At 35.6% G+C, this 17,620-nt stretch overlaps 1 protein-coding gene across 1 annotated transcript; it reads right to left on the bottom strand.

Annotated features, from left to right (window-relative positions):
• Positions 1 to 6,372: 6,372 nt before the first annotated feature.
• On the bottom strand, positions 6,373 to 17,330 carry agxt2 (alanine--glyoxylate aminotransferase 2). Its single transcript, XM_055040449.1, has 14 exons — positions 17,189 to 17,330; positions 16,049 to 16,137; positions 15,634 to 15,824; positions 15,410 to 15,533; positions 15,229 to 15,323; positions 14,911 to 15,004; positions 14,239 to 14,332; positions 13,504 to 13,604; positions 13,132 to 13,224; positions 11,394 to 11,526; positions 10,415 to 10,503; positions 10,174 to 10,323; positions 9,454 to 9,552; positions 6,373 to 7,732 (listed from the first exon to the last, which is right to left on the bottom strand). The coding sequence occupies exons 1-14, from the start codon at positions 17,286 to 17,288 to the stop codon at positions 7,631 to 7,633; spliced, it is 1,554 nt and encodes a 517-aa protein (XP_054896424.1). The 5' UTR covers positions 17,289 to 17,330; the 3' UTR covers positions 6,373 to 7,630.
• Between the last annotated feature and the right edge of the window lie 290 nt (positions 17,331 to 17,620).

Here is a 17,620-nt window from a genome sequence, read left to right as displayed (position 1 = left end):
TGTAAGTTTTTATACAATGATAAGGAATAACAAAACAAGGGTCAAAACGGTCTGGACCCGACGCAGCTGTGGAAAACAACCTTCCAACCTCGTACATGTAACCCAAATTGTTCTTTTGGGGAGTTTCACAAACATTTCATATGACATGACGAGCAGATGTGGATCTGATTGTTATCTCTTCCATAGCAGGGTCTATTTATATCAATCCTCAAATATTGCCATAAATTCTCAACTGGACCTACGTTTTGTTTCTTTGTTTTTTGCCATTTAGGGAACAGCTTATTTCTCCCCATTATAAAAAATGTCTTTCTCATGTGCAACTTAGAAGAAGAAGAAGAAGGGGAAAAAAAGAACTTTAGTTAATCTTAAATGATCTAAAATACAAAATGGTTTTCTGATTTAATGTCTAAGAAAAAGAAAGTCTGTCTTTTGATACAGTGTGTTAAATGTTAACCTCAGGTTATAAAGAGGATGCACTTTCTTTGTTTTAGCAGCAGAGGAAGGCTGCTGAAAAAAAAAGAACAGACACCCAACCGAGCTGACACCACAGACGTACTTTCTTTTTTACTTTTTTTCAATATTTCTTTAATAAAATAAATGGCACACTTTCATTTGTTTCTCAGTCTTGGACTGAGAAGCAGAAAGGCTGGATACAGTCTGGAGGACAACATCTTTTAAACTAGGACGAGACCTGTGAGAAGTTGATTAAAAAAAAATACTCCTACTACTACAACCTTTATACAAGTCATATAAATGTCTACCATCCACTACAAGGACTTCAATTTAGTCCTTATAAATTTACAGAGCGATGTCTTCACTGTTGGTGAGAATATGAACAGATCCGCATAACAGATTCCACATCGATAACCTTGATGTTGTGTAACTTTTCTCTCCCTTCCAAAACACAAATCAAACTCTTGTTTGCGTCTCTCAATAAAACTATAATAATCTGACACTCAGACATACTGAGCCACACAAATTAACGGCCAAAGATTTTTCAAGGATCTCTCTCCCCCTATAGCTCTACTCCCACACATGCTGTCATTTGGGCTGGACAAAAGACCAAGGTTTCCTTATTTTGTGAGATTACAAGTACAAAGATTTTTTTTTGTACATGAAAAAGTGAAACAAAAAGAAAAATTACCTTTTCAAACATTGACGTATTCAAACATCATCACTTCAGAACATCTAAATCTATTAACTAATAATTACTTATATGAAATGTCAGTACAATATTTCCAACTCCTTTTGTGAAAACTGAAATCAGTCATTTATTCTATTATGTACCGGTAATACATTTTTTAGAGGGAAAAATCAGAAATCTGCTTATGTACATGCACATTGAAACTTAAGTCCAAAGGTAATTTGTTGGTAAGGGTTGCTAAGAATAAATGACTAAAGCCATCATGAGAGAAGTGGAGGACATCCTTTCAAAACATTTGAACAGTTTTTAGTCTCTTAATTGTTTTGTCATATGAATCTGAATACAATCTCTAGGACAGTCAAGGCCAGTCCAAGTCTTGCCTGGGTCCCACTAGTTCTAACAATGTGGACTGACTGCAATCAGCAGTCTGATCATTAAGTCACTCACACACCTGCTATAATCTTATTGCATCTCTGGCATTATCTAGAGCAGCCAAACATTACGAGGTTGTATTGTAGTTTTTTTATTGTTTCGTATTGTTTTTCTTTTGGCCATGGGATACATTTATTGGCCAACTGGTTTATCAACCAGTTGATTTCTGGCCAACAATTTCCTTACGTTTGGGGGATTGTGATTGGCTGATACTTAGACGTGAACCCCATCTTATCCCCTTATCTTATCAGAGATAAGAGACTGATCTTCAAACATTTTAAAATCAGCCTCAACTAATATATATCTATTACTTTATATATATATATATATATATATATATATATATATAAAAGCAAGAAATCGCTGAAGAGTACGCATCTATCTTATGTAAAAGAAAGTTACTTAAAAAAGTATCTGCCACTTTCTGTTCTCTTTTTTCAGCTTATCAGACTAAAGTTATTGTTGTCTGATATTTGAATTTGTTTGATCATCTGAAAGATTTAAGTGAGGCAAAGAAGCAGAAACAGACGGTGCTTTATGAACACCTTTGTCAGATTTGAAGCTAATGATCTTTTGAATAACATCATCTGCTTTGGAAAGTAACAAATTGACTTTTCCATTCAGCCAAATCCAGTCTCGACTTCTATGATCGCACAATTTTACCATCACTATTCAATTTAATGCTGAGGCCAAAGCCAGTGGCACAAAAACAAACATTATGCAGGAAAAGAAATCTGTGTTATGCATACGTTCAAAACTTTTAAATTGAGACATTATGGTGTTTATTATGTTTACCGCTCATTTAATTGTTCTCTTAATCTAACCTTGTCAGCAGCGTGGGTCTCTCCTCTTTCTCATAGAGGGTTTAAAGACTCCCTGATGTAGTCTTTGGGAAACCGCACCGTTCCTCCCATTCCTTCTAAAAACAAACACATTCACATTCCCATGGTCCCGTCCCTAATCACCCAGGCTGCAGCTCTGAGCATGAGAACAAAAAAAAGAAAAAAATGAAAATGCAAGACAGGACAGTTTAATGATGTCAGCGCTCAACACAAGCATCTCTGAAATATTAGCACTAATAATCATACAAGGGAAGGAAATGAAATTGACTTCTACAAAGTTAATGTATCTTATCCCTAATCAGGTGACTGGCAACTAAATTGAACCTTCATTAGACTCAGTTATATTCCTGCTAGCTCAATTTATTCATTTCCAAAAATATACAGTCTGTATAATTCAATCCATCAGTCTCACATTCCGATTTGATCGCAGTAATAATACATCATGGTCATATTTCACTTTGCAGAGCCATTTGGTAAAATGTTGTATAAGGAAGCCCAGCAATTTGAGTTCACTTGTTGACTTTGCAGCAATCTCTCCTCTTGAGTCAGTAGAAAAAAGTTACATTATGTAACCATTAGAGCCTCTCCAAGTCATATTCATTTGTAAGTAAGACCACATTTCTTGCCAGAGTATATTAGAAACGTACTGGATATAGTTCATTTCAGAGCTTCTAATTTAAATGTGTTCTCTTTGCTGAAATGCCTGTCCATTAAAACCCAACACACATCTGGATAGAAATGGTTGGATTTTGCACACCAGAGCACTGATCATTTAGTTTCCCTTGGGAATAATAAAGTATTTTTGAATTGAATTGAATTTTCTTTGCGATTTTATAGTTAAGATAAATGTTGTGGGGTTGTGTCTATAAACATCTCTGGCACATCTGCTCTTAGTAGCTTCCTCCCCACGGGCCTTGAATGCATCAGGACACATGATGTGTTTAATGCTCCAAAACCGATTCAGCTGTGATTCACCGGAGTGGATCTAATTCAGAATCATTATTTTTATAGACCTGGAAGAAACCAGAAAAAAATATATAATAAAGTCCTGTTCACAAACCACTCTCTAAGCATTCTTTCAGAAAAAAACAACAAAAAACAGGATAGAACCTTGGTATTTAGCACATGCCTGATGCTAAAAGAATTGGGAGATTTTCATTAAATTGGAAATGTTTTATTAGAATATGCTGTCTTTCTCTATAACCTTTTAAGTCGCATTTTTTCTCTCTTTCTAAGTATTTTCAATCTGTTTGGAAGATTTGTTCAAAATCCATTCACAGTCCCAGGGCAGATCAGATCATTCAATGGTTCAAAGTGCTCTACAGAATGAAAGCTTTCCTCTAGAGACCTTCAGCAATGAACGTAAGAATGTCTACCTTTCTTTCCCAAGCAGAGCAAATGAAGGCAACAGACAAACAGTTAATTAAATTTAGTTCCTTGTGAGCACAAGGTGAGTTACAGTATAAAGAAGATGGATGAAAGTACAATGCATCAGATAAATAATGTCCAGAATGGGAGACCAGTGCAAGTTTTCTAAATCAGAGAAATATGTGTGGGTGTAACATATCCCCCTTTAGAATGGTCAAAAACACACATAGGTTGGTTTGGATGAATAAATTCATCATTTGAAAACTACTGTATTTTCTCTGTGATTTTTGGCAAAACTGTTGTTTTTTTTTTCTTTTTATGAACTCAATTAAATATTTAAGTGTGGGGGGAAAAAAAGAGAAAAAAGGCCCTGCATATACTGAAGTGGATGTTCCTTAATACTTGCTTTGAATCAAAAGCTAATTAGAATTTCTTTTGGTGACGTAAACTTGGTAAATTTAATAAGTGTGCCTCTTTTGCTACCAGTAGAGATGTCATATTGCTAAAAGGCCTTTTTGTATTGAGAAAGAATGTTTTATATGCCTTTTAACTTGAACACAGATGCTGTGCAACACTCATCTCTAGATTTTGCACTGATCCTAGAAACTGCATTCACTAAGGACCAAATTAACCCTGCTGTACACAAGTAGGGGCAGGAAGGAAAACATCTATTGGGGAAGTTTTTACTCATGCAGAAACTAATCATCATCTTGATGTTATTAAGCTAGGCAACAGTTATGGAAAAAAGTGAAAAAGAGGTTTGTGCCAGTGAGATTTAGATGAATTCTCACAATTTAAAGAGCTCTGCAGAGAAATGTTCAGAACATGCATCTTGTCCAGTAAGAACTCAGAATTTTCATAATTAAACTTTCTTTCTCCCACTCCATGCAGAACACTGCTATAGAACAACGCCTCTGCAAAATCCCTGCTACTCACTGAACAGCTTTCCACATTTTTGCAAAAAGTATAATTGGACTTGCAAATGTTATTTTTCAAAACTGTATTGTTTTCTTCTCTTTTTATACTGTCACTACTCTCAAGTGTCTTTTTAAAATGTTTTTGTCATCTTGCTTATTTATATGTATGCTTCCATTTACTTTGTGTGTCAAACTCTAGACATGAGAGCCAAATCTGGCTGAGAAGAACCTTCAAAAAACAGCTGTGTGCTTAAGTATTATTTTATCAACTAAATCCAAGAAGTTTTTTATCTGTATACTGTGAAATTACAACAGTGTGAAGAGATGTTTCATATTAATTGATTTTAAGACATACTTATTGAATGCAGAGGCAGACATTTATTAATATTTAAAGTATTTCTCGGGGCTTTGAACATTGAACATTAGCCTGACACTTGTGGTTTGTGTGTTAGTCTTTATTAGACACTGTCATATTCTGTTCTCTCGCCTTTTTCTAGCCACATCCAGTCATTCTGTTTTATATCGTCAATATATCTAACTCAAACTATCAGGTAACTTCAGATCTTCAAAGATCCACCGTTTAAGCCTTGACATGGTTTATTCTTCATTTGTAATTTATACTCTCTTGGTGCATGTTAGGTTTGAAGTAAACAACTTTTTAAAAGTTTTCTTCACCCTGTACAAGAGCTCTATAAAAAAATATAAATCTTGCAAGTTAAACCACAGGAGAAGGGAGCATATGGACATGTGGAGATTTAATTCCTGCCTGAAGTTTGTGTTTGTCTTTTACACATGAGTTCATGTGAAAGATCATCCTATTTGTGTTATCCTGGTGTGTTTATAAACCTGGTTTTGGTAGATAAACTTTAATACTAAAAAGCTCTAGCAATATACTAAAAATAAATAAATAAGAACAAAAATCTTTTGAAAATGTACTTTAAAAATGCAATTTTTAAAGTATTCTAACTTTTTGCTCAGTTAGGATACATGTCTGTTTAATAAATAAAACAAGCTACAATTTTGGTGTAAATCTGTGATTAAATCACTTACTTTTCATAATTTTATGAAAATTCATTTTAATGCACTGAATGTTGTGTGGTGTATCCCTCCACTGCTCTGAACTTCAAGCATTTTGGGTTCCTTGAGTTTGAAAAGTGCAACATCAATAAAAGTCATTTGAGTTGTGTGAAGTGTAGACTATCTTAATCCCTGCTGTTAAATTTATTGAGAAACAAAATTGGAGCTCTGTCATTAATAATTCAACATCTGTATTTCTTCTAAAGATTCATTAACCATTAAAGAGGCCTTCTAATATGCACCTAAACACAATAATTTGTCTCCTTTGCCATGTTTTTGCCTAGTGTAAAGCTGCACAAGCACATCTGTGGAAGGTTTTGTGTTTGAAACACTGCATCTGTATAATATTCCATCAAAATACTATAAGTGTAGATGAATTTGCTCTTGTCTGCCACAAAGAAACAAAACAGAAAAGTAAATGTTCTTCCAGGAAGATATTACAGAGCAGCAGCTGGAGTATAATATTAAGGTGTGTTTGTCACTCTGGTTGGTGGCATTTGAAATGATCTGATTGGCTTTTAATCAATGGATGGAGGGTTTACCTTCATTGACTTTACATTGTCCAACAACAGAAATATGCACACACCATCTGTCACATAATACAGACATTTAATGACAAGTAGTAATATTTTCACAAATTTGCAAATTCTCTTCTCCACTGAAATTGTCAAGTTGTAAGTTCAAATCATAAACACATTCATTCTCTTCCCTAGAAGTCATGAAAATAACTTCTAAGTTATAGAAGTTATAACTTTGAAGACATAACTTCTAACTACTTTACCCTCCAGATAGATGGATTACAGTATTTAGAGCATTGGTAAAATGCACAGGGCATGTCCACATTTTGTCATGTTACAAATAATGAGGTATTCAAAAAATTACGTTTAATAGGGATTTCACAAAATAGACAAACATTACATAATGCATAATGACAAAATCTAAATCAAATTCAAAATTTGCCCTCAGTAAATTCAGCTGTTCTCCTTCAACTGTCTGACACTCATCAGTCGCTTCAGGCTTCAGACTCTCACCATCACTTGTCTCACCAGTCACATGAGTAAATGTATGAATATTGCTGTATGATGTTTACATACACATAGAATCAAACAACTGCCAATTTTTCACATTTTTCATCCAGTTTACTCCCATTTTTTCCCTGTGTTCATGAGGTTACTGTTAATTTTGTCCTTCTCCAATGTAACTTATTGGCTTGATGCACATTCTGCATATCTTTCAGGTGTTATTTTAAATGCTCCGAAAGATTTCCAGTACAAGTAACCAGACACTAAAGCACGTTTTCCACAGGAATCTGGTTTTATCAGATTCCGTTTTGACAATCTCATCAAAAACTGTCTGCACAGGATGTGATGCCGCAATATTTGAATTGTATTCTTGATACAACCAAAATAAGAGTTTTGCACCCATCTTAGATTATTGAATAAAATATCATTTATTGACAATGCAAAGGCACATTGTGTTATCTAAAGAAATCAAATTGATCACAAATAAAAAATGTGACGATAAAAAAGATTGTACACCAATGCGGTTCAAAGCCAATTTCTCTCTGGACATTTAGTATGACAGATTCAACAAAAGACTTCATTGAAAGCAGAATATAGATTATAGTCACAGTGAAAAATATATTTACATTTTTAGTACAGAACAATTAATGTACTAAGAGCTTGCAACAACACAGCAGCTTTTAAAATGTTCCCATTTTACTGGCTACAAAATTTAGAAGGACCAGAGGATAATTGAGCCATTATTGAGGATAAAACATCATTAACTTTTTTAGTATGTTTTTGTGGTTCTGGGCTCCCCTCTGAGTCACCTGACCTTTTTTCAAGCTTTCATCTTTTCTCCATGTAGTTGTGGACGGATTTGTCAAAAACCGCCAGGAAGAAATCTGCATCCTCCTTCGTGATGCACATGGGGGGTTTGATGCGGAAGATCTTCAACAGAACAACAACAAAAACAAAAGTAAATTCAACAAATATTCATACCTGTGCAAGAATACAGACAATTACAAACAGATAATGGGAAACAATGCAGTGCTCTGACTGAAGTAGTGATTCAAAGGCAGTTCTTCTGGTTCTGTGTGTTAACTGAGAAAATAAAACATAGTCATGTGGAATGTAATGTTTCTCCTTCACAGTTTGTCCTTCATCTCGCGACACTTTGGTTTTGTGTTCTTGGATCAATTTGAGCTTTGTTTTTCTTTGGAATTTCTGCGTATTAATTGAAATTCTGTTTTGAGTTTTGCTTGAGTTTTCTTCTGTAGACCCCAGCTCTGGTTTCAGTTTGGGGATTTGTCTCTCCTGGAACACTGTGCACCTTTTTGTTGGTTTCTGGACTCAGTCTCATTTTGGGTTGTGAACTGTTCCTGGTTTGTGTATAGAGTCGCGGTTTATTTTAAAGCCACTTACATTTTGTCCTCTGACCTTTGGAACATATATACCAGATAAATTAAAGCCTTCTAATCTGCAAAAAGATCACATATGTTGGTAACTGAGGTTTTTGCATTTGTATAATAACCAGGGGTGCCCATTTAGACTGCCCGGCCAAAAAATATGCTAATATTACATTGGATCGCCTTTGGTTTTGATACAGCACACATTTCCTTTGGCTTTGTTTGATAAGCATCTGCAATGTCACAGTATTTAAATTTTCACATTTTAAATGTCAACTCTTTTGACCCTTGTTAAACAGACTCGCATCTTTTCTATGATCACAGGACGTGTATTTCCACGTAGTTGTTTAGAAATGAGAAGCATCAACTGGGCTCAAATAACTTGTTGCCAGCTAGAAGACAAGTCGTTCAAACTGTAACTAACCATCAGGAAGGTCATGATTATTTTCAGGTGGTTACTTTTTTTTTAGGCAAGAAAGTGTTTCATCTCTTTTGGTTTTTATTGCGCTCATTTTCCCAAGGCTCTGTATTCATTCTGTTTATTAATTAGCTTCTTTCAGCATCTCCTGTCCCCGCCCGCATCACAGCTGCCAGCTGTAATTTAACTGTTCTGTGAAGCTTTCCAATATTCGCTCTTCCTCACAGTTTTTTTCTTCGTCCTTTGATTGAATTTACTGCTTTTTTGCCTTGTCCCTGGTCCGCTCTGAGTTTTTCCCCTCTGTATTTCAGTTTGACAAGTTCCCGATTAATTACGAACAACCTGTTTGAAACTACTCACCATCCTCCATTTGGTTTCTCCAAACAACTTGTTTTAAAAAATAGCCTCTTCATGTTATATAAATGACATGAAGATGCATCTTACATCTTACATCTTTGGGAGAGCGTTAAGATAAGAGGAAAGAAAGAAACAAATGACATATAAACAATAAATGGCGATTTAAAAAGATTTATCAGACTTTTCTTGTTTTACTAATCTTTCCTTTGACATTTGTTTTTTTAATTATTGATTATAAATGCATTAAAATACATTGGAACATATTTTATTATTTTAAAACTCGATAAAATTTAATATTTCAAGCATTTCTGGACAATATCAACAGCATAAAAAATCGTTCTAATGTACAGTAAGTTTGAAAAGTTAATATAAAATTAATCTTTGACATTAGTGTGACTAAGTCAAGAAATTAAAGGATGTTAACCATTGACCTTTAGCATGTACTCCATGTAATCTACTTAATTTTATGTGAGCAGGATTCATGTTACCTGTCCATAAACTCCTCCTTTGCCTATGAGGACTCCCATATCTTTAACATCCTCAAAGATCTCGGCGAAGTCTTCAGGAGGCAGTGGATCTCTGCTGGTCTGTAAATGGAAGAGAAGATAATTTTGAATAGGAGAAGTAGTCCTCAGATATCTACAGATCAGCCCAAAATTATTCATACACCTGGAAATTTAGGATTAAAGTTATATTTCAATTTTACCAACATGATTCTCTAACAGAAAAAAAATATGCATGTTTTCAGAGGTCAGAGTCCTGACTTTAACCTGACAGAAAATCTGTGGAGATAGTTAAGATTAGGGTGATGGAAAATATAAAGCAACATCTCAAGACATCAGCCAGTAAGTTACAATTTTTCATCCTAATAGACGTGAACTTAAGCATACCGCCAAAGTACAGCCATCACAGAGTCAACTCACTGGAAGTTTTCAGAGTATTTTCTGTCTTGTCTGCAGCAACAGGTTTGAAAATGATAATGGCAACATACTATGATTACCAAAATGTTTCCTAATAAGAAGAGCTCCTGTTAGAGAACATTCACCGCAGAGCGGTTTGCTTGGTTCACAAATACACACGGCAAACATTGCAGCCAGCAATTAACTGGGACACAGCTGTACCCTGGCCCCAGGACGCATCGTTCAGGAACACATGTTTTGCAAACATGGGAAAAGAGGTGAGAGTCTCTTCTGTCATGGACTCAATACCTTGTCTTTGACCATTTCCACACCGATCTGAAGCCCTTTTCCACGGACGTCGCCAATGATTTCATACTTGTCTCGAAGTTTTGCCAGCTCTGTCATTAGATAGGTGCCCACATCAAGACTGTTCTTCTGTGTGCCATCCTCTATCATTGTCTGTTTAAGAAAAAGCGATTGGGAATCAGAGAGAGCTGCGTGCGCCAGAGAATTTGAAGACACCTAATCTTGTTGACAGGAAATTACTCACGTCAAGCACTGCTGAAGCAACGGCACAGGCCACAGGATTTCCACCAAAGGTGTTAAAATGCACTCCCTTGGCAAAAGAATTAGCAATTTCTGGAGGGAAATAAAACATCAATTAACAAGCTCACTCCTTTAGCCACTTTAGGTACTTGATGTTAAGTACACTAAGCGAAAAGTAGTTAAAAAAACTAATTTTTTTTCATGTTGGCTTTTTTTCCTGTTCCATTTGTTTCTTGGAAAAATCAAACATCTTGGAACAGCTGGAAGGTTCTAGGTATGCAGAAGTTTGACTATGGAAACTGGCTACCACAACAAATAACATAAGAAGCAACACGTGATGTGCTACCAGAAATAAGATGTGCTTGTTTGGAAGCATGAAGTAATCAGCAAACAAGGCTGCATAGATTAAAAGGTGGAGAGTGAAATCAATGAACCACTGAGGTGAGGGTCCAGGTAGCTTACTTCTCCAGCCTGATTTAATTATTTTATTTATTTTTTTGTTGTTGTGAGAGATTATTGAAGTCAATAAGTCTAGCAGGTTGTTAATAATGCTCCATTAATAAGGATGATATCGAAAATCTTTAATGGCTCTATGTTCTTCTTTTTATAACTCAAGTTCTGTGACAGCATATTGTTCATCATTCACAACAATTCATCTTTCATCTATGGACAATAGACTTACTAAAGTTGCAAGTAACAAACTGGAAGTGAAAAGTGTATTTTACTGCCAGAAATAAGGCATGATTTCTGCTCTATATGTCAAATTGAACTGCAAAAGAGAATCAAAACCGCTGCAGTTATTTTGACTGTAATATATAGAAATAAATCTATGAGTGTTTAAACTAAATAGATGTGAATGAATTACTGTCTCAGGCAACAAACAGAATATGTGAATCCTCACGATGTTAAAAATAATAATAATAATCAATGATTATTTAAGATCACCCCTTGCTGCTGATAAATGTATAAATATATATTCTCACCTGGTGTTGTAACAACAGCTCCCATAGGGAATCCATTACCAATGCCCTTTGCCATTGTAACCATGTCAGGGATGACATCATGTCCTTGGAAACCCCAGAAGTGGCTTCCAGTTCGTCCAAATCCAGTTTGAACCTGCCACGGTGCAGTAAGAGACAAAATGGGGATTCATCAGCACCTTGAATGTGGCGATTGTTTTTGCAGTTCTTCCTCCCAGGAACACAACAGTGTTGTAAATGAGTAAGAAGTATGCAGATACATGCCATTTCCATTTTAATGTCATTCCTTAGACAAGCAGAAGGAAGACTCAGTCATTTTCTTTATTATTAGCAGTCAGTATCGAGCTTTTGTTCTAGTGATTTTTCTAACTGAACTGCAAAATCGATTTGATCAAATAATCAAACACAGCAGCTGATTCTGAAATAAAAGCACGCCATATAACAAACTGAGCTTCTAATATGTGACTTATCAGTCGGTACAGTTTTCCAGCTGAATCACATATTTATGCGTCTGATCTTCAGAGATAACCAGAGTAAACACAAACATTTGCAAACGATCATTTTATCTATGAGGGAAAACATCTATTCAAACTGATCTGGTCTTATGAAAAAAAGTATTCACTCACCCATCAATAATGAATTGCAATTCACTTAATTTCTTTCTAAAGTTGAGCTTAATTCACAAACCAAACCAGAACTTATAAGTACAGCCAGCACATTATCCCCTGATCTAAAAGCCATAAAAGCACAAAGAACATTATACCATAAACAAGTCATATATAAGCACAGTAAGACAGTCAGACTGAGTGCTCTGTTTATGTTAGAGGACTTGCAATAAGTAATAGAACCACTAATTGTATTCTTTGTCAGAGTTGTTCAGAAACCTGCGGAAAACTGAAAATCCATCAATCTCATGTCACATGTAGTTCAATGTGGGTAAAACATATCTCTGTTTTTCTGGATGAGTTATCATTGTCTGAGGAAAATTGCAAGTCTCCACTTTATGACCTTAAACTGAAGAGAACATGCTTTATGCAGTCAGACATTAACCTGAAGCACGGCAGCTTGGAATGGCTCACAAAAAACAAATATATTATTTTGAAGTGGCCTTCGCAAAGTTCACTCCAACTGAGAGACTGAGGTAAAAAATTAAACTTTTTTTCATACTTCAGAGCTTTCTGGTGTGATTGAATTGCAACAATTATTTAAAGCATGGAGAGCCAAAGTTTCTCTTTGGTGGCATAAAACATTCATTGCCAGTTATTACAAAACAATAGAAGGCAAAACAATTTTTTAGGTACAAAAGAAACTGTCCTTTCAGTAGGTTTGCATGCTTCTTTTTTCTCTTTTCTTTTCTTCTTCTTTGAAAACCAAATTTTGTATTTACTCAGAGTATAAGGTAAAAATAAGTTTTATCTGAAACATTATTTTTCACAATATGCACATATATAATTACAGTTTCATTAATTATATATATGTATATAATTACATTATAATTATAATGTTTTATGATAATAACAAAATTATAACTGAATTTAATTCAGTTTCATGAATGAAATTTAATGATGGGGAACCCTTTAAAATTTTTATGGGCTGTATAAAACTTTTGGTAATGCCATTCTACAGAAGTGGCAATGAAAAACCTCAAAAGTTTACTGATATTCTTAATAGCTTTTGATTTTTAAATAAAGAAATAGATATATATACTGTATATATTTTTTTGATATTGCTGATATCAGACCTCGTCAGCAATGCAGATCCCTCCTCTCTCTCTGACAAGTTTGAAAGCCTCCTTGAGGTAGTTTTTAGGGTACTGAACAGCTCCTCCGACTCCCTAAATGAACCAGACATATTAGCAAAAGCATGGAACATATCAGTGGAAAAAGATATAATAATTATATCAGGAATGTCTTGATTTTTGATAAATATACTTAATCACCATACATGTTTATCTATCCATACATTAAATACCGATGGTGACAAAATTATTTAATAGATTTCAAGTCAAAATTAAAACTAGTGGGGAAAAAATAAACACATTAATATGAGCAATATTTCCAATAACATCACTGTATAACATCACTGTATGATTTCTTGAAGCGTAAAACAACACCTGAATAGGTTCTGCAAAGAAAGCAGCAATTCTAGGAGGGACGCTTGTAGCTAATGTCTCTTTAAGTTGTCTGATGTATTGCTCATTTGCTGCGCAGTGACCTGTGTGATAAAAGCATAGAAAACTCTGAAAAATGCTGAGCAGTCATGTAACAGGATAGAAACAACTAAAACACATTCAACCTCTCTCCCACCTGATCTGAACTTGTTTTACTTTTGTCCCAGAGCACAGATTTAAAAAAAAAAAAAAAGAATATTTTTTAAAATTAGTTTTTCCCTGACTTATTTTCTACAACGGCGTCTATAAATCAAAGCTGATGCCTCGTGTCAGAATGAACCTTGCAAAGAGACACTTTTCACCATGGTTAAAAATGAGTCAATGATCAACAGGAGGAGACTTTGACCTTTACTCTGCTCATTCAGCGCTTATTCTCATCTCCTTACATCTCATTTTTAGGAGTTCAGAATTTTTACTTTTACAAGTCTCATTTATTAAAATGAAGATATTTTAGAGTGGTTTGATAATAAGTAAGGACTGCTAACAATATAGCATAATAATAATGTCTGGTGCCACTGGGAGTTGTACATACATTAAAAGGCTAAGCAAACACTAGATCCAAAACATCACAACTTTCTTTCTTTTTTTTTTTTTTAAACAAAACATGGCTGAATGATATTATATGATTTCTTTTTTCTGTTAATGAGAACTGAGTCTTGTGTGGCCATGTCTGTGTACCTTGAGCACAGCTACAGTCTCTGGTAGTCTGCACAGGTGAGTCCCTGCAGTGCCTTCCTCCCCAAGGACCTCTGAACACGTCCGGACACATCGTCTGTTTAAATGGCAGAAATCATCACAGCTGGGTTAAAGTGACAAAAACAGAAATTCTTACATAACAAAGCGTCAGAAAAAAATGTAAACTAGAAAACTGCAAGAGTATTAATTAGGTCAATACTCTGAATGCTGATAGTAAAAAGTGTTCCAAACAAAGCGTTTAAAGAAAGAAATTTGTGCCCCACTGTGTGAAATAAATATGTATTTTTCACTTTTTCCATTGAATAACTGAAATAAATAAACTTTTCAATGTATGGAGATGTACCTGCTTATCATTTCTCTTTCATGGACGAGACTAAATGAAATCCTCTACCAAACCAGCATGTTTCATTTAGCCACTGATGCTCCCACACTGAAGCTCTCTACAAGAATATCAACTTCATATGATTTCTTGCAAAAGCTACTTCATCAACTTATATCAGAGGGTATGTTGTTTACAATAAAACAATATAGTCTTATTAAAACATAAAGGTGTATGATAAATGCGACATCACAGATCCTGAAAGAATTGCCACAGGGGGTCAGTGGGGAAAATGCATGACGGCTTTTCTTTAGAAATATTGCTGTTATACATACGTTTGTACAACCTAAACCGTTGGCAACAGGGTATTTATAGGCTGCATTGGATGTCAGACCCATTGCCATCGGGCTGCCACCATGATATGATCCTCTGAAAAACACACAACTACTATAAGCACTTTGTACATGTTCATCTCAAGGAAATATTCTTGTTAATTTAGCAATCCTGACAGACAAGGAATAAAATGAGAAATATGTCTCCTTGCTCTCTTCCAATTTGGTGCAAATTTAATAATTCATTGGTAATATATATTTTTTTCTTACCATTGGATATTTCTATTCTAACAAAATGTATAAAAAAAGAAAATGTTGGACCTGAAAGTGATTATGTCAAAATTTCCAGTGTAGAGACGAGCCATAAACATTGCGAGGTCGTTTGCTTCAGAGCCGCTGTTTGTCAGAAAAACCACCTGCCCAAGGAAAACAGACCAGCATACATTTTAACTACAGCATAAATATACAAACCCATGACTAGTCTAAAAATATACCACCCTACCTTAAGAGGATCAGGCAGATAGGAGGCAAGTTTCTCACAGTATTCTTGGAGACCAGGGTAGACGTAAATGAAAGTGGTATGCCAAAGTTTTTTCAGCTGTTTTTCAGCAGCAACAGTTACTTTCCTGCACACACAAACATCAACTATTTGCTACCAATACACTACAAAAGTGAACAAAGAGAAACATAGTTCCTGCTTCACATAAACACACAAAAGGACCTCACGGGTGGCAGTGGCCCACACTGACAGTGGCCACACCGGCAAATAGATCCAGGTATCTGGTCCCGTCCACATCCCACAGATACTGCATGTGGCCCTGATGGATGAACACTGGTTTCTTGTAGTATGTGACTTTCATGGTCATGGGGTTGCAGGTCTGTTTGCGGATCTCTATCATTCTTGCTTTTGACATTCCCTGGAGAGGCACAAGGTGTAAAATATAACTTAAAAAAAATGTTGTGTTTCATTTTATGTGATCTGTTCTTGAATTTTCAAAGTACAAGACAGTGTGTGCATATCAGTAGCACTTGAGACTGGAGGTGTAAATTAAACTTTTTTTTTGTTTTTCCAATGTAACGATTTTGTCATTTAGACAGTTAACTACTGATCTACTGTGTGTCTACAGATTTTGGCTCGTACCTTATATTCCTCTGGAGTGAAATTGCAAGAAGGCATCTCTGGTATATCTGTGCGAGAGGATCTCAAGTCTGATTTCTGACATGATGCATCTGTAAAATAAAAGTTAATGAACTTAATATATTCTGTCAAGTTACAAGCACAAACTACAATGTTTTCTATTGTGGTTTTACATTGTGAGGGATATTGCTGCCAAAAGGTTTCATGTCAATAAATATGGATGATTATTAATTTGTTTTTTGTTTGAAATACTGGCAAACTGATGTGGTCCTTCCTGTTTTAACCACAGTTTTCTCTCAAGGTGTTGTACAGATTTTCTCCCTTCATTCCTTGCATTTTCTTTTTCTTTTTTTTAAATTAGATGTGAGGCATGATGGTGCAGGCTTAAACTGCTGCTGCATAAATTACTCAATAGCTTGTTGTTTGCTTATCGAAGAGTGAGTCAGTGAGATGTTGGGACTTTGTCTAGCTGCACCTGAGAGGGAGAGGATTAAAACCTATCCCCTGCATCTACATCTCCCAAAATGCTGTGCAGTTCTTGATCGAGTTCACTGAAATTGTTGAACATTGCATCGGACGCATTATCTACAAGTGCAAATAATCACATGGATATTACAAGTTTTTGATTTATTGCCCAGCCCTAGTCATAAGCCAATACAGAGTAAGGAGGAAGTCAAAGAGCATGTGGCTTTTAAAATGTTTTTAAAATGAAAAACATTTTGAAATGTTTTTCATTGGTTCAAATTTTTCAATTGGTTCAAAAATGAAAAATGTTTCATTTTTGTTTATCCAGTGCCAGAATGCCAGAATTGTGCAGAACCAGACAAATGCTTGTTTGAGGTCAACAGAATCTTCCAGTGGATCAACATTGGGTTAAATGTCACCATGTTCAACAACTCAATATATGAATTAAATATTTTAGATAGCCTATAGGATGTACTCGTTGGATGTATGATGTACTTTTTATCTGCTTATGATGACAGTCGAGTTACGGTGGTCCAAATAAAAAGGATAAACGAGCCCTCTGGATTACCTTAGTGTAACAAAAACAAGCATAGCGTATCCTGTGAACAGCTGCCTGCAGTGCAGCAACAGTTACAAACCAGTCTGACCCGGATCCGAGAAGTTTCCAGGTTAACTCACCGCTCGCCAGGTGGATTTCAGCCGAACATTGGCGCCGACAGCCGGGACGTCCCGTCAAAAGCGCCCGCCGGCCACCCGCACAGGACGCAACTTTAAACATGTTCAACAGGCACCAGAGGATTCACTCTGTTTATCTTTGCTCAGAACACGGTACTTAAGTCCTTTTGTTTGTTTTCTCTATCCCTCCTCGCGGGAGGCGTAGACCCGGTTCCGCTTCCCTAATGGTCCTTTTCTGTTCGCGTGCAGGAGCGCAGCACAAAATCCAACCAATCACCTGTTGGCCCCCATTCCCACTTGATCAGTAGGACTTTTACAAACCCAACAAATGGACTCATGTAAAGACTTAACATTCAAAAAGTAATGACGAAAATATCAACTATAGAAAACTTAAAATGAACACTTCTACACATCCAGTTTTTTTCTGTCAAAAAT

This window comes from Poeciliopsis prolifica, unplaced genomic scaffold (genome assembly GCF_027474105.1).
Source record: "Poeciliopsis prolifica strain line A6 unplaced genomic scaffold, Auburn_PproV2 SCAFFOLD015, whole genome shotgun sequence".
Lineage (NCBI taxonomy): Eukaryota > Metazoa > Chordata > Actinopteri > Cyprinodontiformes > Poeciliidae > Poeciliopsis > Poeciliopsis prolifica.
This window is presented reverse-complemented; position numbering and strand designations above follow the sequence as displayed.